This window comes from Calonectris borealis, chromosome 8 (genome assembly GCF_964195595.1).
Source record: "Calonectris borealis chromosome 8, bCalBor7.hap1.2, whole genome shotgun sequence".
NCBI classification, from domain to species: Eukaryota; Metazoa; Chordata; class Aves; order Procellariiformes; family Procellariidae; genus Calonectris; species Calonectris borealis.
In genome coordinates, this window is record NC_134319.1 from 14,285,467 (window position 1) to 14,310,800 (window position 25,334).

The following is a 25,334-nucleotide window of genomic DNA, read 5'->3' on the forward strand; positions in this document are numbered from 1 at the left end:
GAGAGGAGAATTACTTGGAAGATGTTAGGACATTGTTTTGAAAATAAATGCTTAACAGTGAGGAGAAAAATGGAGTGTGATTATCATCTCAAAACATTCCAGTTTGAGTATTTCACTTTTGACTGTGGTTGTGCTGATAAATACTTTCATTCTAGGAGTATGTTGCAAAAACATTTGTTTATATATGTAGTTTAACCGCCAGAATGTTTTGGATAGTTTCTCTGATTATAGGTACATGAGTATTAAATATTTTATATGTTATCTGTATATCTTATATGTGCAGAGACTCTAAAGATACTGTATGCTATATCTGCGTTGTATAATGCATGCAGGTAATTGTTTTATCCTGTGACTGATGCGCTTAAAATATGATGCCATATCATATCACTCAGAAAACCAGAAAATTAGATTTGTACCACAGACTAATATTATGGAATTTCTGTTTCAAATGTCATTTGAACAGTGGTATGCTTTTTACAGTGTGTGTGTATTTGTTTTTAATATTGCAGATGCCTTTTGATTGCAAGACTGCTGAAATGTTTTGAGGGCTGCCTCTCCTTTCCTAACCATGAACAGTTCAAAATCACCAGGGCTGGCTGGATTTGGAATCTTGAAAAACACAACCTGCCACACAGAGAAGAAGATTTCAGTTTTCTTTTCAATAATCTTCATGACGGTGGGAATTTTATCCAACAGTCTTGCAATAGCAATTCTCATGAAGGCGTATCAGAGATTTAGACAGAAATCAAAAGCCTCCTTTTTGCTTCTTGCTAGTGGTTTGGTCGTCACAGATCTCTTCGGCCACCTCATCAACGGAGCCATTGCAGTGTTTGTGTATGCATCAGATAAAGACTGGATTCGATTTAACCAGTCCAACATTCTTTGTAGTGTTTTTGGCATCTGCATGGTTTTCTTTGGTTTGTGCCCGCTTTTCCTGGGCAGTGTGATGGCTGTTGAACGGTGCATTGGAGTCACTCAGCCAATATTTCACTCTACAAAAATGACTTCTAAACATGTGAAAATGATGTTGACTATGGTATGTGTGTTTGCTGTTCTTATAGCTTTGCTGCCTATTCTTAGGTTTAGAGCCTATCAAATTCAAGCATCGAGGACCTGGTGCTTCTATAAAACAGAACATGTTGAGGACTGGGAAGACAGATTTTATCTCTTACTTTTTTCTTGCCTTGGGTTACTGGCCCTTGCTATTTCATTCTTGTGCAATGCTGTCACAGGAATTACCCTCTTAAGAGTCAAATTTAAAAGTCAACAAAGACAAGGCAGATCTCATCATTTTGAAATGATCATTCAGCTCTTGGCTATAATGTGTGTTTCTTGCATTTGCTGGAGTCCATTCCTGGTAAGACCCTAATGTGTTTGCCAATTTTTAATGCACATCACTGTATAAAAGTTATACTTTTTTATCTCCAGGTTTTAAGGTGCTTTAGCTGTGATAACAGCTCCATTCACTCTTCAATGTATTAATTTTACAGCATATTGCCCATAATGTATTTACCTATGCATCTATAACAAAAATGGTAATTACTCTCCACTTCTGATCGTAAGCAAAATAGATTGAGTAAGCAAAATGTGTAGGGACTGTGAGGACTTTATTTCTAGTTCTGTGAAGCAGACAGTGGTAGCAGAATGGTGGCTAGAATAAATCAGAGCAAATATTGAGCTTGTCCAAAAATTCAGTGAAATCTTGGAGTGGCAAGTCTGTTTAGTCTGTACTGTGGTTCATATAATTTTTTATTTATGGTAGTCTGTTCGTTGTTATTATTACTGTTTGCTGCTACTTGTGAACTGGTTTACGGAAGATAACAGTTAAGAACGTAAAAAATCCTCCACTCCATTAGCAGGGTATTAAGGGCTTTGCTTTAGATTCGTATTAAAAACCAGTGGTTGGCAGTGGGTTAAAATAAAAATTTAGTTTAGACTTGACCAAGCTGGGTTTGTAATCTGGACAGATGACTAGCAAAGCTGCTCTGTGCAGTCGGTGCGCTTTCTCAGCTGTCCCGGCTGTAACTTGGGACTGCTTGCTGGTAACTGCTGTGACTCTTCCCAAACGGTAAGTGTTGCTCATGTTAGCGTGTGCTCTAGCAGGGTCAAAGGAATTGGGATTATGATATGTGAGAGAATTTGACGGCTCCTGTTGTATGATGGCATTATAAAGCTGATACTAACTGTGACTTTTTTTACTGCAGTAAACCTGAAGAAAATTTATTTTCTTACTAGGGTGAGAGAGGTTAAGTCACAAGTAGTAGGAAATCTTAATTTGTTTTCTAGAAACAAGGTCCGATAGTTTTCCACTGATGTGAATGAGGAGCAAGTTCAGTTTGAGCTTACAAATATAGAAATTTAAATCTGAGATCTGAATCAGATCCAGCTACATCTCATCCACTCACTGCCTATGGTATAGTATGGAGTTACCTGAACTAGTTCTGAATTGGATACTGATATTAGCCTTGCTGCAGCTAGGTAGGCAGGTAGCATTTAATTAATCTAGTATCGCAGACTTCAAGGAGAGAGTCTGGATATAAATCTCTGCATTACTGAAATGCACAAAAACTCTTTCACTTTTGTTCAACACACACAGGATTTTGCCCTGCTTCTCTGTCGATTTTTCTAGACTTGCTCTACAGCATAGTTTAAATTCAATTTGGCTTTTGTCAATGACCTGGCTGTTGCGTATAGAGCATAAACAAAGTTGTCAGAAGCAAGCTTTTGTAGTGAACTTACCTCCAGTTACTTCCAGACACCTCCTGAGGTTTGTCTGGGGCAAGCCTCAGAACGGTTTTCAAGAAAAGCAACTCAAATGATGGCTTTACTTCTCATGAAAAAAGCCAGTATATTATCCTCTGGTGACACTTATTTTCAGATAAAATAACTGTTCTTAAAGGTTGGAATTAATTTGATTTTTAAAAAGCCCTTGGGTCTCAAAAGAGCTATAGACTTTTTTAATTCAAGAGATACTTTATTCAACATGTGAAGGAACACTAAATTGCAACTACTGTGGTTCATTTTCAGTGTTGGTAATTTTGTTAAACCTTTCAATTTTTATTAATTATAAACCCATAATTTTTAAAATCTTGACAATCTTTAATGAAATCACAACACTACTTTTGTTAAAGTATGTAACTTCATCTAAGTTGTAGTTGACAATGAATTATTATTCCAGCAGCAAATTTTTTTTCAGAGTCTTTTCAGAGTTTGATGTTTTCATCAGCTGGTGATATAGACCAGTGAATGACTTCTTGCTTAATTTTGTTCTTGGTAGTTTTGGGGACTGCGTTGCAGAGGGAGGTGATACACAAGCAATTCTGGTTCATTGGGTGGCAAATCTGCCGGTGCCCTCTGTGCATTCCAGACTTGCGACGCTTTGCTTCTGGATCTCTTTTGAAATGAGATGAGCCAAACTATCACCAAAATTAGCCTGGCAGTATGGAAAATAGTTCTGCAGTATTGACAAATTTGTGTTAGAAACGAGAAGTTAAAAAAAAAGTTAGTGTAAGGTAGGATTTAGTTCTTGAAACAAAGTTTCGAGGAAGTGAACAAGTAGTGTTTTAGCCAGAGTTCAATAGTCTGGGGAATGCGAAGGACGGGGTCCTTGGTAGGTATTACCTTTCTTGGCTTGACAATAGAGTTGTCATCAAAGTTAATTCTCTGAATTACCAACTCTTTGTTTGATATAAGCGCAGCGTTAATTTAGCAAGCTTTGTTGGACTGCAGTGGGGCATACAGACTCAGTGGGATAAAGCTTTGCCAGGAATGCACTGCTCAAGTGCTACAATAAAGAGATCCAGGGTTTATCAAAGCATATGATTTACGAAGAATTGTTGATCCAAATCTACTCATCCGATTTATCTGAAACCTCTCAGGGCTTTTAATTTGTGAAATGAATTGTTTAGATTCTATAATTTAATCCGCATATACCAAGATATGTATTTCTTGAAATAAATATGAGCAGGTGTTCATAGGTGAAATTATTTGGCAAAGTAGCTAAATACATGCTTGTTTTGCATTCATTTGCTTTTTTAACTTTTTCTCAAAGCAAAGTCTAGAAGTCAGTGTCAATCTTTGAATTGCGGATTTTACCCATGTTCTCTATCCCAAAGAGTATACGGAAAAAAATGTTATGTGAGAGTGAATTGCCTCTATATAAACCAAAGCGATTATAAACCAAAGAAACCTTTGGAAGAGAAAACAGAGGAAGGCAATGCAGTTTATGCCACTTGTGGTTTGCAGATACAAGAGTTTGGATTTATTTGGTGTGATTCTCCATCTGATGGGGGGTTTGCTTTGTTTATTTTTCTTCTGTTTTTAATCTAGTCTGGTGTTACATCAATTGTCATATGTGCATGGCTACCAAAATCAAGTCAATCCAATACTGTAATCCAACTGCAGATTTACTTCACTATTAGATTTTAATTTTTTTTTTTTCCCAAGTGGAGTTATATATTCAGTCACTATCCTGTGCTAAAATCACCTTTAGATGACATTAGAGACACAAGACTCTGGATTGTCCTTTATGGTGTCTGGTGTGGAACTGTACTTGACTTCCGCACCTGCTCAGTGGTAGTGAACTGTTTTGGTGCCTTTATCTATCTGTGTATATGTGTATATATCTAACATTTCATATTATATATAGTAATATATAATATTATAATCAATCACCACCTCTATTTTAAGACTCCTGGAGATCTGGAGCATTTTTCAGCAGCAGAGCCCATGGCGTGGCTCATGTGGGGCTCTGCCTGGGGCTGTTGGACAGGAACGTCCTTCTGATTTCGTTTCTTCCTTCTGATTTCCTTCCTGAATCTCCATCTCATTTGTTCCTCAAAAATGAGCAGCTTTTTCAAGTTTTCTGCCACTGTGTGGGAATCTTTCCTTAATGGAGAACCAGAATGAGGGGTGCTCCCTGCTTCTTCCCTTGTGGGGGAACATTTATCTCCTTTTGAGGAGTTGAGAGCAGGAGGGAAATCACAAAAAAAGCAACAAGTGAAATTCATGAGTTTTCTGATAATCTATGTAGTCAATGATTTGCAGAGGCATATTTGTTCTGATATTCTGAATAATTTTGCTTTGTGATGGGTAATTCCAGGAAAATATGTTCCAAAGATAGTAACATCAACTTCTCTGTGTAGTAAGTCATCTTTTTTCATCCTTGCTAGAGTCTTAGCCCTTTGCTAGGGATATGTGAATTTTGTTGGGTAAATTTGGTCCCTAGGGGTTGGATTCCCAAAACAAATAGTTGGGCTGGAGCATTTTGTGACAAGCATCTCTGATGAAATAGATTGTTATATAAAGCTGGTTTTTGGCTGTGACTTGACGTCTGGCCTGTCATGAAACAGCTTGTTCTTGGAGCTGTGTTTGTATGAGCAGATTTTGACTTCAGTACGTCAAATTCTGTGGGGCTCAAGGGATAAAAACATTTTAAATTTTGTTTTTGGAGTAGCAAAGTGAACTCCCTGTAATTATGGACAGGAGGGGTTTATTTCAGAGTGAATTTATCTATGGGAACAAATTATGATCTGGAGAAATGTATAATCTTTTTCGCGTGTGGAACACAGTCTTAGCCTGAGAAAAATACTTTTACATTTTAATTATTCTTGTTAAGATCTTTTTCCATGCAGTTATCTGATTACTTTCATTCCAGTTTTACCTCCCCTCTACTGCAGAAAATAGCCGCTCTTTCTGTTTTTCTTTTTAAAGATCTCAGCTATTTATTTCATATGATTAAATCAGCTCTTATTCAGTTGCTTTTTTTACTGCCTAGATTAATTTCTAGCAGTCTCCTCTCAGGTCATCTCTTCCCTTTCCAATTTGTTATGCTAATTGTGTCTCTCTGAACTCGCTCTGACTTCTTCTTGTCCTCAGATTGTCTCATGCAACGAGGCTTGATGGTTGGTTTTTGTGCACCTAGGGCTGCATTTAGCTTACAGTTTGCTGAATCACTCCAACCTAGAAGCTGCTGGAGCCGGTCTGAGTGGTCCTTTCAGTGAATATGCTGCGGGAGGAGGTGAGAAGGGCAGTGCTGTGCTAACAGGGATGCTCTTGGTGGCAGTGCTCTTACCTCAGCCCACCCCTCCCTGGCTGCTCCACCAGGTATTTCAGGTGCTGAGACAGGCTCATGGCTGGTATGTGCTGAAGGAGGTCAGTGGGTTGCATGTTTTACACTAACTAAATTCTAGGCCATGTAGTTGCACACAATATAAGGCATTTTGTTGTACAAGGCCGTCCTCCGTGCATCCTACTTTAGTATTTTTGTATGTGTAGTCATGTATATACTTGCACAGTGACACTTTGCCAGGAGTTCATACCCCTGTTACCCTTGAAGCATCTTCCTCCATTCCTGTTTTCTGTGTTCTTTAACAAGCTTTAACAATTTAACAAGTTTAAATTTCTGTTGTACTACCTTATGCTTATATGTCCAATGGGCATCACTTATATGAGCTCATTGCTTTATTGATGTTTGTATGCCTTCAAATATTGCTGGTTGTATTGTCCCTACAACAAAGTAGTTACTTAAAAATTTGTCCCTTCTCTTGTGCTCTCTGGCTGGTGATTTTCATAATTGAAAAATGCAGCTGAGGAAAAGCAGACACAAGATGTCCCAAGATGCAGGTCCGCGCTTTGCCAGTGAGGCCCTTGTCACCACGTACAGTACGGCCACCCCAGATCTCACGGGTGGCTGTTCTGCAGAAGCGTATTCTCTTACAGAGCCACTGGCAAAACACGTTGTTAGTCAAAGCTGCAGCCTCTGTGAGCTCGTTGTGCCTGCATAGGCACTGTCAACAAGGAGAGCGATCTTTTCTTTTGAAAAAGAATAAATTAGACTTTCAATTTCCAGTCATCTGTTCCTGAAGACTGAGAGAGGTACTCCTAAATGTGTTTAGCTAACCTTGCAGCTTTCAATGCCATTGTAAAAGTTACTTTCACAGGGGAAAACCACACTTTGTCTAACTTTTTCAAGATTCAGATTTTTAAGAAGATAATCAATGATAATTACTATGTTTGTGCTGGCTTTTGTCATTGAATTCTTGTCATGTTGTGCTAGAATGGTTGTCTGTTGACACCATACAAAGACGGGACGTGCTGTCAGAGTAAAGAAGATGTGGTTCGAGTTGGGTCTGGGCTACATTTCACACCCTGCCTGCGGCAGGCTGACGAGCACAGGAGAGGTGACCTGCTGCAGGACCTCCATGGGAATACCCGTTGGATGTTGTCACTGCATCTCGTAGGCCGGGTGAAAGCCCATCTCAGGAGCCCACTTCTGCCACAGCGGTTTTAATAAATGAACCAGTTTCATAGGGAAAAGAAAAAAGCTTTTTGCTAGCAGAAGGCCTGCTAGATATGCCTATTTATCTATAGTTCGAAGCATCAATACCATAATGGTTATTGTCAATGGTAGGGTGTTAATTCTCTTCCAGGCCTTGCTGTGTCAGAAGAGGTCAGATCAGGACTGAATAAAATGCTCCCTGAGCTCCTCTGGAAAGAAAAAACTCTCAATCAGTTTGCTTGTCTTTCAAGCTGCACTAGAAAAAGGGCTCTCACTCTCCCTCATACCATGGCCTTCTAATTGCTTGCCAAGTTTTTCAATACATCCTTTAACACTGTGCAAATTCAATCACTATTCCTACTTGAATTCCTCTGAATAAGCTTCTGATACTCAAGGTTAAATCACTGAAATGTTAGTATCATTCCTAATATTATAGCCCAAAAAATATTTTGGAATAAATTGCTGATTTTAGAGGTTAAGATGAAAAAGAACACTCATTTTGATTGAAGTTTTTGTTAGTGTCAAGACAGAAGTGTCTTTTTAGCTTCGCTGTTTCCTGTGGAATAACATTTAAGCAGCAACTCAGGCAATTTGAGTTTGCTTTTGCCATGAAAATATTCCCTGGAAAGAAATTGTAGGTGTGTGCAGAGAGAGAATAACAAAGCTTAATACAATGAATTTAAAAATTCAATCCACTTACTCTAATGTGTTTCTATGATACTAGAAACCCTTGGATAAGATGTTCATGCCTTTTTTATAGTATTGGTTGTAGAGATCTTTCTTTTATTTTGGATTCTTAAGAGGCACAGCTGGCAAATTTCCACCAGGTTAGGTGAGAAATGGAATGAGGATTGTTTTAAAGTATACCCACCTAAAATGATACTGAATTTCAAAGGTACTGTTTCAGTGTTCAGAATTGGTCTGTTCCTATTTTCGTCTTTTACAGTTTGTAGAGATCTTAGAGGTCTTAGCCTTTCTGAGAAACATCAATAATTCTAAAAAAATGTTTTTAAGTGTGGGCCAGGGTGTAGTTTATCATAGAGTGCTTAGAAACTCTATATTAATTGTGGCTATATTTGTAATTCAAGTGTTTACCTCCCTCTCACAGAAGTCAGGGAGTTGAGCAGCTGAGAATCTCTCTCAACAGGAAAGAAGTTCTGGAGAAGAAATGGACAGTGGTCAGCATACTGTCCTACAGTAAGGGTATGAACGAGGGAAGGAAGAAGAGCTGAGATTGACAGATTGTCCTTTACCAGAGGGTTTTTGGAGAAGCATAATTATAGTTTTTGTTATCTATGTTTACTTGTGCTGTTTGGAAAAACTTACATAAAGCCTTTTTCTGAAAAAGTGCCGTCAGAATGCAATGAGGTTTGTTTTGGAGAGAAAAAGTAGGGAAGGCAGGTTTCCAGTCCTGTGAGAACATTGCATTTTCAAAACAACGTGGTTCTATTTTTCTTTCAAAATTGCTTGCTGCTGATTTTTAAATTTATATTATATATACATAATTAAACCATAAATATCTATAAATTGAAACACAATATTTAATTCCAAAGAGATGTCAGTGACTTTCATAAAAAATTTTGATTTTTTGCAATTTTGAAGTTACCATCTCAAAAAATCAAATTCTGAAATCTTCAGCCAGATAAATTTCCATTCACAACCTCCCCTTATTTATTCATTTGGTAAAGCTTTTGCCTTCTGTGCCTGATATTAAAAAAGTGAGTCAATTTGATATACATTCCAATTTTGTTTGATAGAAGTGAGTTCTTCCTGTTTCCTAGGTATTACACTTATTCAGGCCTTTCTTGCTTGAAAATATCATAAATGGCATAGCCATTTTTGGAAAATGTCATACACGGCATAACCATTTTTAGATGGTTATTTTAGGAAAGCTCTTCTTCCTGATTATCTGAAGTCTTTAAATGGTAAACTTGTTGCTGAAAAATCTCTGGGACAAATACACTCACATGGAACAACTCCAGAAACTCCTCCATCCTCACCAGGTTTAACATGACAGACATCAGTGTGTGCTATGCATTCATATATTCTGTGAGATATTTATTATGTTATTATGGTGTTAGTTCACAATCTTAGGTTTTGCATGGTGATTATAAATGCTTTCTAGCAGAAGTTGCTTGTCTCAATAGCAGTGTCGAATCAGTTCATGTCTGAGAGCACTCATTATTTGGATCCTTTTCTGGGAAATATGCTATTTAGATTTAGAACAGAGCAATAGTTCTTATTTCACATGCTTTTAAGAGTTAAATTTTACATTAAAGTAGTCAGAAATTGCTGAATTGCAATTCGGGTTACAAGCTCCCCGAGGAAGGAAGGTGCCTGTTCACTGTGTGCGTGCACAGTGCCTAGCAGAACAGGAGCACGATCCCATCATGAGTTCTCTAGAAATAGTAATGGTCAGGTAGCAGAACGTTGCAGAAGGGGTTTACACCAGGAGTTACAGTGAAGTTTTAGTAATTGTGATTCATTCTTTCGGATTCATTCTCATGTTGGATGAGGCGAAGTATCTGAGTGGCTGAATGAACCTGAGCCGCATTGTAGGTAATATACTGTCTCTTGCTGAAGGATTGCTCTTACCTGCTGCAGACAGAGCAGGGAGTGGAGAGCACCTCATAACCTCTTTCGTAGCCACTCTTTTTAATGAGCTGTGCGAAGACCTCATTCAGAGGTGCGTGCCGAAGCGTGGGTTTGAATGGCATTGGAGTTGTGTTTCTGCATGATTTCCTGAAGATGAGTCTTTGTGTAAGGGATGTCCTGAACTGAGTTTCTTTTTAAAGAAAATTAGGCCTTGATACTAAACTTGCAGAAACCGAAGATTACTTTGTCATTGGAGAAATGGAAGTTAATGACTGATCTCCAGCTGGTGCCCTACTTGCTGTCCCGGACCTGTGTGCTGCCAGCTGCCTCCGGTGCCTTGAACCCTGCGTAAGCCGGCTGTGCGTGGGCTGCACGGCCACCCCAAAGTTAGAGGAGTGAGGGAGGACGTAAAGGATGTAGTGAGTCTGTCTGTGAGCAACGGCGTCACCCAGGTAATGGCCAACGTCGGGACGTGAGGATGTGGGGAGGAAGACTCTTGTGCTGGCGGGGACGTGGCCAGCTGCATTCCCCTCTGCCTCATTGCGTGGAAGAGTTTTAAAACAGCGGGTGAAGCAGGAAGGAGGTGAGGATCCATGTGAGTGACAGCAATTTGTTTTAGGATTTACAGTTCATTAGTGAATTTGAAATAAAATTGAATCCACTTTTTACCAGGACCGTGGGTTTGCAGAAGTAGTAAGAAATAAATCACTCTTAAATGGAGAACTGATTTTTCTCTTCCCTCCTCCACCTAAAAGATGGTCCAGCTGCACAGCAGTCCCTTTTAATTTATTTGCCAACATTAAAGAAAAAAATAATTGCAAATTATATATTCCAACTTGGTAAATATATTGCTAGTTCATTAGCCCTGATATTTTTGTTCATGGTTTCTTAGTGTACTTCTCCAGAATGATATATAGAATAAGTCACTTTTAAAGGTGATTTTTTTTTAAAATAACATGAAAGGAACACATCTCTTCTTCCTTTGCCTCCAGCCAGATTTGCAAATCCTGCAAATCAGATAGTGCCAAGTCATTAGGTAACCAGTACTCCAGTCCATCATGAAAAAGATCTCATTTTCCTCCACTGTGTATGTTGCGTACGTGGTAAACATAAACATACATACATATAATTACAAATTAACATTTTTTTTCTTTTCTTCTTTTTCCCCTTACACCCATGTAATAAACACCATAATTTCTCAGACTATTACACTGAAGGTCTGACTCCATTGGTAGACAATAGGGTAGGTTCTTTACTTTTTTAGACCTGTTGTAACTTGAGGTCTTGCAGGCTTGGTCACACATCAAAGCCATCTGCATTCCTGAGTTCTGGAAGAGGTGAAATGGCCATTATATATCATGACTGACTCACTGTGAAATTCTTCTCCCTTCTTTTAATATGTATGGATATCCCTGGGTTCGGTGGTATTTGCCCTGAAAGCCTGCATGTATGTGCCATCCCTCTGAAATCAGGGAGTGACCTGTCCAAGGAACCCTCAGAGAATTCAGCCTAATTCTTGGATTCTTAGACAAAAGTAACAAATCTGAGAGAATTAAAAAAATGGCCAGGTAAGTACTGGCAGATCCTGCATTCCCTATAGAAGAACATTTTCTTGCTCTCAAAGATGTAAGTGGAAGATTTGCCTCTGGTTGCTGAATCTATATTGTATCTCTCCTCAGACAAGTAAATACAGTGGAGGATGACTTCAGTAAGCATGAACGTGGTGATGTTTGAAAAGACAGTTCGCTTCTAAGCTATTGATTTGGTCCTGTGCATAACAGTAATTAAATGCTGAATTCATTCTAGAATTACGGATCTTTTCAGGTTCTCTGTATACTGTCTCTTTTTTTCTGTATTCAGACAGTTCTCTTCCCAGTATTATGTGTTATTTGTGATTCTTTCTTTGGGTATTTGTAGGGTATTAGTGAGAGAAGTTCTGTTGCTCCTAAATCAATAAGAATATTTACTTAATGAATAAAAATGTTATTGTTTTCCAAATGAGTGCGAAAACCTGAAAAAGCAAAGCAATAGAAGAGAAGTAATAGGCCATTTCCAGGGTTTGAAGCTTTACCCAACTGACCCTAATGGAAGAATAAATGGATCCTGAATACGTATAGTCCTTACATCTCTAAATACTTAATTATTTCATTTGTTTGTGTTTGTCACGATGGTCCTTATTATGCAGTATTAGAAATACTCTATTGTTTTCTGGTCCCGATAGGTCTAGCAATTGTCCTGTAAAGTCTTGCTCAGCATTGCTGGGTAAAGAATATTTTAATTTTATTTGTAAAATTAATTTTTTTTTGTACAAGAGATTTTTGTTATAGGCCTTGTTGTTAGGCAGCAATACATTCTTCGTTCTATGGAAGCAGGCTTTCTTGTAACTTTAAAACGTGTAGCTCAGGAAACAGGTTGTTTATTTGACTTTGGTATGGACACTATGTCTTTTCATTATGAAGTGAGTCATCTACCGTTTTCAATGCTAAAACCTTCTCTGTCCGTATCCATTTTGCTTTGCTTTCAAATGGGTTAATCAATTAAGCTGTGAGAATAATTACATTGCCAGCTATTAAACCAAAGTATTCTAATTTTGAGGGGGAGGAAAGGAAAGAAGGAAAAGGGGCTGTCAATCCAAGTTAGAAATATCTGGATTCTTTTGGAGAAAGAGAGAGAGGTGACCTGGAATGCTTCTTTCAAGCCCAACCTGAATTTATGTTACTGCAAAACAGATGCAAACAGGTAGTGTCTATGGGGAAAGTTGACAGCAAATAAAAGCTTCACTTTCAGTTAATGTTTGCGAGTTTATGCACACAAAAAAATCCTTCTGTTTATGAGGCTTACTTCATAATTGCATTCCTGCCTTATATAGAGCACGATAATGCCAAGGGCAGTTAATAAAATGTAAATAGTGAGTATAACATTGTGGCACTTTACATTTTTTTCAGTAATTTTGACAAATTCTTGCATACATAAAAATCTCATTTCAAATGACGTTTCCAAATGTTTGTTCGGAAAGTGTGTTGCCATCCATAAATATTTTGCATAAAGCTGTAAAAACACAGATGGTGAAAATGTCACACTTGACTCTAATGGCACAGTAATGGAGTGCAACAGAGTGAGAGTCCTCTGCAGACCTGAGCCTGCACGAGGAGAGCAGAAAGCTCGGAAGAACTGAACGGCCTCGGCGAGGAGGGGTCATATGGCAAGGGCAGACGGAGCTGAGCTGCTGGGTGGCAAACACCCACAGAACCTTAGTTTAATGTCATGGCTGCAGTGTCTCATGTATGCTGCTGTGCTGCAGTCCTTTCCTAGGCGTTCAGCTGGTGTGAGATCTGCCCTACCGACTCCGAGGGGTGCTTGGACATACTGTTTCAAGGCTTTGATCTTGCCAACATGAGAAAAGGCACGTGTACTCTGAAGAGTACCACGTTCATGAAGCAGTATCATCGGCCGGTGAGGAATCGCCTGATCACAAAATCCACTGCGTCTGAGAAGGAATCTTAGAAAATATGTGCATTGGCTTCATGCAGAATGTTGTGTTTTCCTGTTTTCTCTATACTTTTTTGACGTTTATCACAGCAGTGATGCTTTGGGAACACCTCTGAGCTCTGAGTGCCTTTAGCTTTACAATACCTGCAAAAGGTTTACGCAGCTCCATTTTAAGGGGGGTAAATACGGAGCACATGGAGGCTAAATGTTTTTGCAACCTCAGCTACCTCTGGTCATTCAAATATTTTCTGTCTGATTCTCATTTGGGTTCTGTGTTTCCCGAGAGAGACTGCGATCCTGATAGGGGAAAGGTCTTTCTCAGACTAGCTGCTTTAACGGGATAATAAGTAAACTTGCATGTTTAAGGATGCATATCATGGCAGGTAGTAGCTACCATCCTTGATTTACCTGTTTTGGACTAGAACTTGATTTCGGGAAGTAGATTTTTCCCCAACTGAATAGCGAGCCAGTGGATCCATTGTTAATTTTTAGCGGCATTATTACTTTTTCACAGAAGTGTACATGGGAGAATTTGCTGCTACTTGTCAAGAGCTGATCCTGCAAAATTTTACACAATGAAGTATTACGTATCCCCTTAAAAGTATCTTCTGGACTTTAATGTGGAGGAAAACTTGCTAACGCATCTTGTCTTCTCCAATTCCTTTTTAAATACACATTTTTTATAAAATCACTATGCTCAGTTAAAATTTACTTGCTAGGCCAAATAATCATCTGGTATATAAAAGTTGAAGGTATGGTTCATGTTTTTCTTTTAAAAAGGGAAAGGAAAACATTAGGGGAAAAACATGTTGCAGATCTATAACATAAAAAGCATTGTGTGGCATAAGTAGTACAGTGTGTGTACTAACATTTTGATGGCAGAAGTGGTGCACTACATATTTTTCTTGGAAGCCCTTGCTTTTAAACTGACTTATATAGAATCACATAAAAAATAAAATGAAGCATACTCAGCCTTGTTGCAACAAATGCTTAGTTTATATACTCCAATATCTATATAGCAATGATACAGGCAATTTGCTGCCAGTGTTTCTTTTCTAATGGCTGTTCTTAGGAGATATAAAATGGTACATAAAATGTAAAGATAGATACATTTTGATTCCTCTCTCCCTCTCTTTTGCCAATTTTTTGTAAAAGTTTGTGTTTATAGAGTACTACAAAGTATCATCTTCTATCAGCTCTTGCCTATAGCAAACTGCAGCTTCTTTGTGACACACGTGAATAATGGAAGTTCCAAATACTTCTGGAAATTCAAAATAATTATATATTTTTTATTTCTATGGAGTGGGACATAGTCAGTAGAATACCACCTTGAGTCCTGTGTGGTTTAGGAGAAGAGGATATGCACCTCTGATTCGACATAGGCATTAGTGACAAAATATGAGTATTCTGCAAATGCTGAAAAAAACCATGGACTTTCTTCCATTAATGGAAATGCTCAGAACTGTTTGTAATGAAATCCAAAGGAAGAGGAAGAGGTTTGGGAGGGTCTGCAAGGTTCCCACAGGGAAATGGAGCCTGAAGGCTGAACTACAGAGGCAGAGAATTTCTGATATTTGTTTGCACATAACAAAATTGGCCTGTCTGCTCTGCTTTCCATGCCAATCTCTTGGTGACTGTTTTTCATCCAGTTTCCTGAAGTCAAGGATAGGACCTGGATTTAGAACCTATGTGCTGAAATGCATCAAAGTAGTACTACAGTTTGCCTTATTTCCTAACTAGCTGTAAAGTCTGCTTCTTGTTTTGACTGGCTGTCCTTGAGTATTAACAGGAATGTGACTAAGCAGCACTGCCATTTAGCTTATTAGTTGTTCTCATATAATTGAGATCCAATTGGAAGGGAAATTAAAGACATGCTGTTTAGATTTGGAAAGTGGTGTGAAGCTTTGGAGCGATTTTTTTTCAGTTTGTTGCACTAAGCTTTGTTCCTAAGGGAAATGGCAGTTCTCTGATGCTATCTGCGAGATGCGAAATTGTAGAAGTCAACAATTTCAAAATGTTTTTAAAATTTTTCCATCAGACTTTCTGGATCTTGCAAAGTGAGCTTTGGTTTTAGTGAAGCCTAAAATTGGAAAAAAAAGGATGGAGAAGTTTAATGTATTGTGTCAAGTCCTTGCTTGACAGAAATTTGATTTCTCTGCATTTAATTTTAGGGACAGGGAATTCTCAGGTCTTTCCTTAAACCAACAAGGACTAATATGAGTCAGAGTAACTTTATATCTTACAAGCAGGCAGCCTTGGTTTAAAAAGTCACTTTTACAGTTATGCTTTTATAGTTACTTTCCTAAAGAAAGTTTGAATTGTATTGGTTACGTCATGTGATACTTTCAGTTTTTGCACACCAGGGAGACATACTACAGCTGTGTTCATATAAACATTGTATAACTCAGCAAAATGCTACTTGGATTTTTACATTTCTAAATATGTTAGAAAATGTCATGAGTTACGTTTATTATTTACCAGTTGGGGATTAATTTTTTGAGTCATGCTGCTGAATCTGCATGAATATTAAATTCAGTTGTGGAGATCAAAGGCAGCTAGATATCATGCAATCACATTGCCTCTTCCCACTTCCCCACTTGTGTACTGTTGGCTACAGAGGACAGAATTCCTTCATCATACTTACCTGATGGAAGGAAAAAAAAAGTCAGTCTTTGAATTGATTTCTTAACTTTGAACTAATTATTGAACAGTATCAGTCAAATAAGAAGAAAAGAAGTGTCCTTTCAGTGCCTGTAGAGGAGGAGGTCCTGCTCTCAGAAGTCAGCTTAGCACTGCGGGAAGTGCTGGCTGCAGTTTCTGAGCCGGTGACTTGTGCCAGTTCAGTGACACGACTTTCTCGCACCTGGGGAGCAAATACAGACTGCCTGCATGTTTTGCTTCAATGATATCCTTTATTAAACAGCTGGTAGCATATTAGGCCTTTTTATAATTTATAATTTCAAACTGACTTTGGAATAGTATTTTAAGAATTTAAATTTAAGTTAAAAAAAAGACTATGAAAATGTGATAGAAATAATAATTTATATTGGTCTTACTCCATTCTACCCCTCTTCTGCTGGAGTTTAGGGTCTTGTTCTAGAAATCACCAGATGACCTTAGAAAAGCTCCAGTAGCCAGGACATGGTCTCCTCTTTGTCCTCTTTTTGCATGCAGTTGGCTTCAGTTGCCTGCAGTCTTCTCACGTGTCTTCTCAGAAGACATGGAAGAGTTGCCAGTACAGTGCAGGCTCTCTGGAGGAGTGAGAAGCTCTCTTACTTCATACCCAGAGGCAATGTGATGGTAACATGTCTGTCACTACCGCTGCTCTGCCACAAGTGTTTTAGGATAAAAATGCTCGTGCTTGGGTTTGGACTGAGATTCTCTGTCTTAGTCCAGGCCTAGATGGAAATCTCAGCCTCTCAGAACTTCAAAAAGTTGGGGTATCATTTTATGTTGGTTTTAGTGATACGAGAAAGGAAACATTGTTTCATTTCTGCATAACACTCCCAAGTAATATAAGTAATATGGCTAGAAAATGCTTATTTTATGGAACAAAATTTGTAGAGAATGTAGATTTTATCTTATTATTTCCAATACAGGGATTCACAGCTGAGTTGCTTAAGCATTTAGCTATGTACATAAGCTCTACTAGCTACCTGTGAGTTCAGTTATATTATTTTTTGTATGCCCACTATTTAGAAGAGGTAACTTAAATGTTCTGGATGAAGCTTCTCCAAGTATCAGAATCCATAAAATTATGTATCAAATTTCCTTGTTGTCCTAATTTACTTTATGTAAATCAAAAATCAATATGTTGAGCCAGCAAGCTGAACAGGAAAGGAATGGATTCACTTAGATGTGATTATTACTAAATGGCAAGGAATCTCACAAGTTTGCTAGGTAAAATGTGAGAGAATAATATCGTTTTACAAAGTCTGGATGGAGCTACTTTTCCTAGATGGCAACATCTGCTGCCTCCTCTTCTGGGCATGAAATTGCATTGGATTTAGCATTTATTAACTTTGCAGAATGCCAGAGAAGAACAACAAATGGAATTCTTAAGTACATCAAGAAGCAGATTAGGAAGCTATATGTCTGTATTAAGTCAAGCATGTGGTATATCCGATAAGGACGTTGGTCTATGAACTCTGTTGTGCTGTCATTTGCTGCCCAGTCCTACTTGCATGAGTGAGGAGTATTCCATCTGAGTTTGGCTTGTGGTATTGGACCTCTAATAAATAAAATGTAGGACTGTCCTGAGAAAACATCCTGTGTAGAAGCCAAAGGAGTTGTCCAAGTTTGGGTGGGCTGCTGATGTCAGAGAGGAATGCACCCACGGTTGTGGGGCGAAAAGCAGATTCAGGGAACTGACTTGTAAGTGTTTGTGTTGGCTCGGTGCTCAGACATTCTTCCTCCTCCTCGCACCGGTTCCCAGCTGTGCTTCTGCCAGTCTTACCAGCTTCCTTAGGAATGTTCCTATGGGCTCTCTTCACTGCTCCCATAGATGTCCATACAGAAACGCTTGATCAAATGCTTAATCAAGCAAGTACAGTCTCCTTTTATGCGTTCACTCTGTTCTGCTCAAGTTTATACTCAGATGTGGTGACCTGCAAGCTATAGGTAGGGTCTAGGAATACAGAGAAGCATTTAAAAAGGAGTAAAATAGGTTTGCTGGAATCTTGAGCAGTAGTTTTCTCTCTTCGTTCATTATCTTTCAGATTTTTTTTTTTTTTACAATGTATCTTTGTGAAAATATGACCCTCTGCACTCAGACAGATTGACCCTACCGCTCATTGCCCAATAAATCAGTGTACTCGTAGCATCAGTTGTAAAATATCCCATTTCTTAGTTAAATAACTGTATCGCTTTAAAGACTTTGGAACTGAAAGCCTTCCAGGGTTTCATCCTTCTACGAAAAAAGTCTTCATGTGCTTTTAAGATTAATAATAGAGAGAGATAATTTACTGTCTTCTGGCAGATTTCTGGCTTTGCAGAGTCAGGCTTTCCTCACACAGGAACTCAGGTTACAAAACCTCAGTGGCAGAAAGCCCGTAAAGGAGAGCTCTGCGGGGCAGGAGCCCCAGCGGCGTGTTTCACTAGGGCTGGTGTTTCAAAGCCTAGGTTGCAGCTCTGCAAAGTGGGAAGGCCAGCCACAACTTACTGGGCTGGTGTAGCTCTTGGGTATCCTCTGCCAGAAGCAGTCCTGCTGAGCTATACTGGAAGACTAATGCCTCCACCCATGTGAAACTATTGGCTTTGGCAGTGTTCTTGCTGGTGGAGGTCTGTCCATGTGCAGCACCTCCACAGGTGAATGAAACGCTCTGTGTCTCCATTGGCAAGAGGAGGAGTATTGGTGGCTTTTGTCACCATGGCTTAAATTTTCCTAGAAACCTCTAAACCCTCTGGTGTCAATAAATTGTGTTCTGTTGCAGCTTAAAACATGTGAATCTTTTTGACAAAATCAAGGTGCTGTATCCCTTATGCAGACTTTAATTTGGAAAATGTGAAAAAAAAAATACCTTTCATAAAAACGTATTGATCTACCAATGGCCTCTATCCTTGAAAAAATCCATCCCTGGAACAGTCTTGGCATGCATTGTTAGCTCAAATTCTGGATAAGTTTTTATTCCTTGCTCAAATAAATCCCTGGTTTTGGACGGTATTCTCTGGCTGGTTGCCATCCTCTGCTCAAGGTTCAGCAGAAGTGGTTCAGCAGAGGCACATGTACATCCTATGCAAAACATTAGAGGATTTCTAGGATGATAAATGTTACATGCCTGAAAGTATGTACTTTGCAATTGGGATGTGTTGGTGCTGTGAAGCTGTGAAGATTAGAGATAATGTTGAAACGTTTTCACTCATTTGCATGCTCTCTTGGTGTATTTTTTCGATGTATAATTTTAAAATGTTTCATTTTCAGGTGACAATGGCCAGAATTGGGATAAATGAGAGTCGTTCAAAGGAGACCTGTGAAACAATACTTTTCGCTCTCCGAATGGCAACGTGGAATCAGATTTTAGATCCCTGGGTGTACATTCTTCTCCGGAAAGCCGTACTTAAAAACCTGTACAAGATCACAAGGGGATGTTGTGGCGTGCACATCATAAACTTACACATGTTGGAACTCAGCTCCATCAAGAATTCTTTGAAGGTTGCAGCAATATCTGAGTCACCAGTAAGTTCCAAACAAATAAACTTACAGCCACTCAGCTCTACAGGGCAATGAAGTTAAGCACAGTGTACGAAGAGATGACGGAGGCAATGCTCATACACGGGCAATACCTTAAAATGAATTCCAGGGCTCAGTGGTTTGCCATTTGTTTTAAATTGTGAGTGGTTTGCTCTTGTTGCTTACCGGTTTGATATTGCTACTCTGAAAGATGCACTTGAATGTTTTAATTCCCTTTAGAATACATCCAAAACTGGTAGTAGAATGATAAATCATCCTGTATTTCTCCCTTCCGGGTACTAAAGTGAAGAGGGTTCCTTATAATACTTCTCACCAAATCCTTTACCTTAGCAGGCTTCTTAAGAACCCATGCAAGTGTGAAAGTGATCTCCAAGGTGATTTTTAAAAGGGGTAGATTTTATCTAGCAGTGATATCCCCAAATCCTTCGCTGAGTCACTACTTCCCAGGGTAAAATCCACCCTCTTTTCTGTAAGGGTATTCTTTGCTTCTAGGCATTGAATTTTCCAATTGGATATATAAAAGACATTTTGCTTGTGCCCAGCTTATTAAATGATCCAGTTTGCTTGGTTCATTGACTTGACCTCTTAATTATTTACTGTTCCATGAATTTTTGGGAGAGCTGCAAACTTCATCAGTGTAAGCATTCCTTTCAAATCACGGACAAACCATGAGGTTCCCTGTGGGAACACAGAAGCAGATCAGCTCAGCTTGCTTACAGTTACATTTTCAGATCTATCAGTGAGTTTTCAATCCTTTCAACAAATTTTGTTGAAACTAACAGGCATAAAGCTGTGCTTAGTCTGTAAAAAGAGTAAGTGTTTTTTTTTCCCCCCAAACTGAAGGAAGTTTTGTGGAGCGTTCCACTAACGCATGTACTGAAATGCTCATGAGGTACATCTGCTTCATTTGTAAAAGGTCACACGTGTCTCATGAAAAACGTGCGTGACCAAATGAGCACCTCTGCAGGGAACTGCACTGGGAGCGTGGTTGTGTTTGTGAAACGCTCAGTTTTTGCAGGGTCTGTGCCTGAGGAGCTGAGGGCATTCAGTATATTTGAAGGTACCAGAGAGTTTCCAGGCCTTTACACAGGAGGCCCTTCGCCTTTAATGCTGCTAAAAGAAGCTTTGTTTTTTGTGACTGTACTTTGTTCAGAAGCAAAAATGAGAGTATCAGAGACTTTGTAGCAGAAGGATTGTTTTAAGATAGAAATGTCTAATGTTATTTTTACCTACTTTACTTCAAATAACTGCATTAGTGGATGGTTGCTGTATTTGGAAAAAGTAGTTAAAAACTGATTCACCAAGAGGACAGTCTGAGGGACCAAAACTATTCACAAACTACAAGTTGTATGTGAGAATAGTTTAAGTCAGAAAATAAAAAGGTTTAAATATATCAATTTTGTGTTTTAAAAGCTATATTTCCTTTTTGTTTTAAAAAGGTTGAAAAATAAATGGGTTAAATAACCCTATAATGAATGAAATGGCTTCGTTTACCCTGAAGAATTTCTGTATGTGATTTATTTCCTCAGTCACAGAGCTGATAAACCATGGACAGATTTGATGCTGGTATAAGCTCCACACTGTTGCTTTCATGTGGGTTCTGCTGAAATCTGGAAGTTTTCAGTCAGTGCTCAGTTTGGCTTTTTAATTTCATAAAATGTGATGCCAGTGTATCTGTTGACATAAATTATTTGTTCTCTATGGCAGATAGTTGTTTTAGCAGCTGCAAAAAAATGTTGGTCCGTAAATTGTTGAGGTATTTGATCGGTGAATGAAGCTCATCAATGTTCCATTTTGTTATGTGAATAAATGTAGCTTGTGTAGTTCATACTGGTTGACTTGTAAAACAAACAAACAAAAGTTTATATGTATATGTGATTTCTTATGTTTTGTGTACTAACACACATTGAATGTAAATTGCAAAGCCTCATTAAAGTTATCAAACTGTATCTTGAGAGTTATGATATTTTTGCGTAACAAAAGAGATCTGAAGTTGTTAAAAATAATCCTTATGACAAAAAACTCTGGATTCAAGCCAGCCACTGCCATTCGCACGTGTGATGCCAGTTGTGAAGGCAGGGAGGAAGGCAGCGAGAATTCAGATAGGAGATGTCAGTGTTGCTACACTTCATTTTCATGTGAGCAGCCCGGTGCAGTCGGTGGTCTAAGGCAGACAAGGTCAAGTTCTGAGGATCCACGCCTAGAAAATGCAAATAAAAGTGGCGCCGAGAGAGTTCGGTGTTTGGAATTAAAGTGTTTTTATCCAAATATCTGCCAATGTGTTACACAGACTCTGATTAGTTTCACATACACTATGAATCCTGAAAGAAATGTGAGTTTTGCTTGTTAATATTTTGTCTCGTCCAGTGATGTGGTAGCTTGCAGAGGCAGCTCAGGATACAGCCACCCAAGGATCTGTCACCACTGAAAGTGATCTGATTATCATGGTGTTTCATCTCACAGGAGAGCCAGCGATGTGCTGTGTTGTATGATTAGCAAATTATGTGTTTTATGGAATATGAGATTATTAAAAAACCAATGGGACAGCTTCACACTAGGATCTGAGTATTGCCCAGGCAGGGAGAAAAGGGCAGTCTGCGTAGCAATGTGCTGATGATCTCTTCAGAGGTTGGCTAACGATGTGAGCAGTCACGAGCTGCCTGTTTACTGCTAGGCAGTAATTAGTGTCCCCAGAGCAGGCAGGGGCAGTAAGTGTTCTGGTGGGAAGAAAGTGAATCTCATTTCTGACTAATGACCGAGGAAATCCTCAGGGTGGGAGAATATTTTAACCTAATTGGGGTCTTAAGAAAAGGCAGGCTATATAAGGAAGCACGTTATCCTAAACCGAGGTCCTAGCCTCAGCTAAATCAACTTGCTGAAGCAAAGAAAGCATCATAACAAGTTGCTCATCACGGGGATTAGGCAAATATCCGTAGTTTGTTACCTAGATACAAAGATGGACAGCAAGGTTCAAGGTCTTTTTGATCCGATTCTTGAAGCAAAGTGTCCACCTTGTGTGTTTATTTTCAGATATTTGTATGTAAGTATTTTTATTACTTCAGTCTGATGTGTTAGGAATTATTTCAGGAACAGCAATACGGACCAGTTCTGTAGCCATGGTGATCCTTTAGGACGAGATGTTGGGACCTTTCAGATGTGCCTCGCACTGGTTTTGGCATTTGAATGCACAGTGAGTTGACTGACCCTGCAAAAATGGCAAAAAATATGAGTGTGCCAAAAGAGGGAGTAGCTGTTTACAGGCATAATGAGTCCAGTTGCTCTGTGTTGCAGTGCCAGAAATTTTGCAAGGGCGAAGCAAAGGGGGGAAGTGCATCAGCAAAGGGAAGGGCTATGAGACGTCCCTTGCTGAGGAGCTGTTAATTTTTCTCAGCTGTTTTGTGAACCCATGCCCTTGATGGGAGGAGATCAGGCTGGTAAGCAGGTCCTATACTTGCTCGTCATTATAGGATTCTTAAATGTAACTCACAGGTTCATTAACTCATTCTTTCTTCAGGCTTTTCCAAGTTTTCCTGGTTATTTAAACTAATTAGGTCACAATTAATTTCTTTTTGTGAGGGCTGAAAAAGGCAATGACTGTTGCAGGTTTTTCTCTATCATCTGTTATTTGTTCTTCCCTGGTAAGTAGTAACCCATACTTTTCCTTGCTTTATTTCACTTTAATGGAGTCTGGCAAATCAAAACAGATTTGCAGTCTGATGCTTAGTGTAGTTGGTGCTCTGCTTTTATGCAGAGAGATACAATATGCATCTATGATCCACAGTTCCTGGCTCAAGTAACTTAAAACGCTATGGCTGAGTACAAATCCTTATTAGCAGGCTTCTCTTTCTGAGACCTGAGTGAGGGAGTGTGCAGAAAGGATCCAACCCTAGCAGGGCAGCAGAACATAGATCTAAGTATTTCCAGCTCTGTTCTCCACGCTCTTTCCAGTACCAAAAGAAAGGTCTTCCATTTTCCATATTTTTTTTTTTTTTAGGAGAGAAATACCATAGGAAAAAATCCTATCCAGCTCTGGAGAAATGTTGTAGTCTGATGACTTTTTAGAGGTTCTATGTTTAGAAGGGGCAGGCAGTGCAATCGAGGAATATATCTATTGGTGGAAACTGAGAGGTCTGATCAGAGAGCCTGAAAATTGTGCAAAACCTAAAACATTAGGTCTTACTCAGTACAATTTATTCATAAGAAACAAGAAAACAAACAAACATATTTGCAGCAAGTTACAGGAAGAATTAATAACACAAAAATACCAAATGTCTAGTCAATCACAACTGTTTGCCATAATACATCTGACCCTCCTCCTGTGGGGAAAAAAGCTTCCTGTGGACATTTCAGCAACTCCAAATGATGATGCTTTAAGAACAATTCTATTTACCTCACTTGTCCCTTTTTTCCACTGCCTCCTGTAAACAAGATGACGTCCAAAGTGACTGGACAATTGTTAAACATTAAAAATATAATTTCAAATGCAATTTAAAAAAAATTTGTTTATAATTAGGATAAGTTAAAGAGTGACATAGATATCCTAAGGACTTTGTTTCTTAGCAACACATTCATGGATTCTTTAAAAAAAAGTCCTGTGGTTGCAGGAATATAAACATGTATCTGTCTAGATGTTTAATTTCAGCACCATGGTTGCAAAATAAATACTTGCTGCAGAAGTTTGCAAAGATAAACCATTTCACTTTTTTTTAATCTACTGCCAGTAGTAGTTGACAAGTTAAAATACTTGAGGCAAAAAATTGTTACCAGTAAACTATCTCTACCAAATAGCTACCATTCCCAGCAAAGGTTTGTGTGTGTATTTACTTTCTTTTGAAGCCAGCGTAAGAAAAATACTTTAAGTTCCATTATCAGTTATAAATTCAGATATTTGTAATCTGAAACAATTTCTTCATTGGATTACATGTTTCAGTCCTATTTTTGCTTTAGATGCACTGAAGGCAGAGCTGCGTGGAAGTGAGGGCTCCAGCAGGAGAATTTATAATAGTCCATGCCAAAGCAGCCTGGTAGCCTGGAGCGAAACTTTTGCAATGTTTTTTGGACAAGTGATAAAGTCTAAATTCCATTTCAGGATTCAAATTTTTGATTTTTATAATCCCTGACAAGCAGTGACTTCTAGTACTTTCTAGGGTGCCTTAATTTTCATCCATTAAGTTACCCAGATGCCTGAAACACCATGTGCTATCTGCTGCTCCTTTTGGTCTACGTAACACTGTCACGAGAGGAAGATGAAGAAGGCAGGACTTTAATCCATGATTGCCTGAAGCAATTCAATTCTTGCTTCCTAAAACAGTAATTTGACATCCGTCATCTGTGTTGAAGATATTCTGGTTTGCAAAAACCAGTGTGACTGACCCCCCAGCAGGGAAGGATCATGACTCTGCAACACATGTCTGGAGTGCTCAACCCTCCACAGAAAACCCTGCTGAGCCCCGGGGTCCAATTATTGCTTAACTCATGACAACCAAGTCCCTTTGTGAGTATGAGACCTTGAACTTGATGCATTCGTCTGGTATGTGGGTCATGTGACCTCCTCCGTTGTTTTCCCTTTTCTTTCTCTGGTATTTTTCCATTGCAGTGGAGACAATATCTGAGGCCCTTGTTTGTTCCATCTTGGCTGTTATCAGCCCCTCTGCGGTGGGCAAGATTTCTCTTTCCATGGTGATAAGCTCCAGGCAGCTGTACCACCGAGTTTCAAAAGCACAAGGTGATACCCACCATCAAAGCTTGCCTTGCTCTGAACAGGGGGTTGGAGATGATGAC

General features: G+C 38.9%; 1 protein-coding gene across 1 annotated transcript; it reads left to right on the forward strand.

The window, feature by feature from the left end:
* Window positions 1-534: 534 nt before the first annotated feature.
* On the forward strand, window positions 535-19,889 carry PTGFR (prostaglandin F receptor). The gene is made up of 2 exons (XM_075157052.1): window positions 535-1,357; window positions 19,284-19,889. Exons 1-2 carry the CDS (start codon window positions 569-571, stop codon window positions 19,587-19,589), a joined length of 1,095 nt encoding a protein of 364 aa, XP_075013153.1. The 5' UTR covers window positions 535-568; the 3' UTR covers window positions 19,590-19,889.
* The last annotated feature ends 5,445 nt before the right edge of the window (window positions 19,890-25,334 follow it).

Coding starts and splice junctions, on each gene's coding strand:
- PTGFR (XM_075157052.1), top strand. CDS start 569: ATGAACAGTTCAAAATCACCAGGGCTGGCTGGATTTGGAATCTTGAAA. Junction 1,358..19,283: donor TTTGCTGGAGTCCATTCCTG/GTAAGACCCTAA, acceptor TTTCATTTTCAG/GTGACAATGGCCAGAATTGG.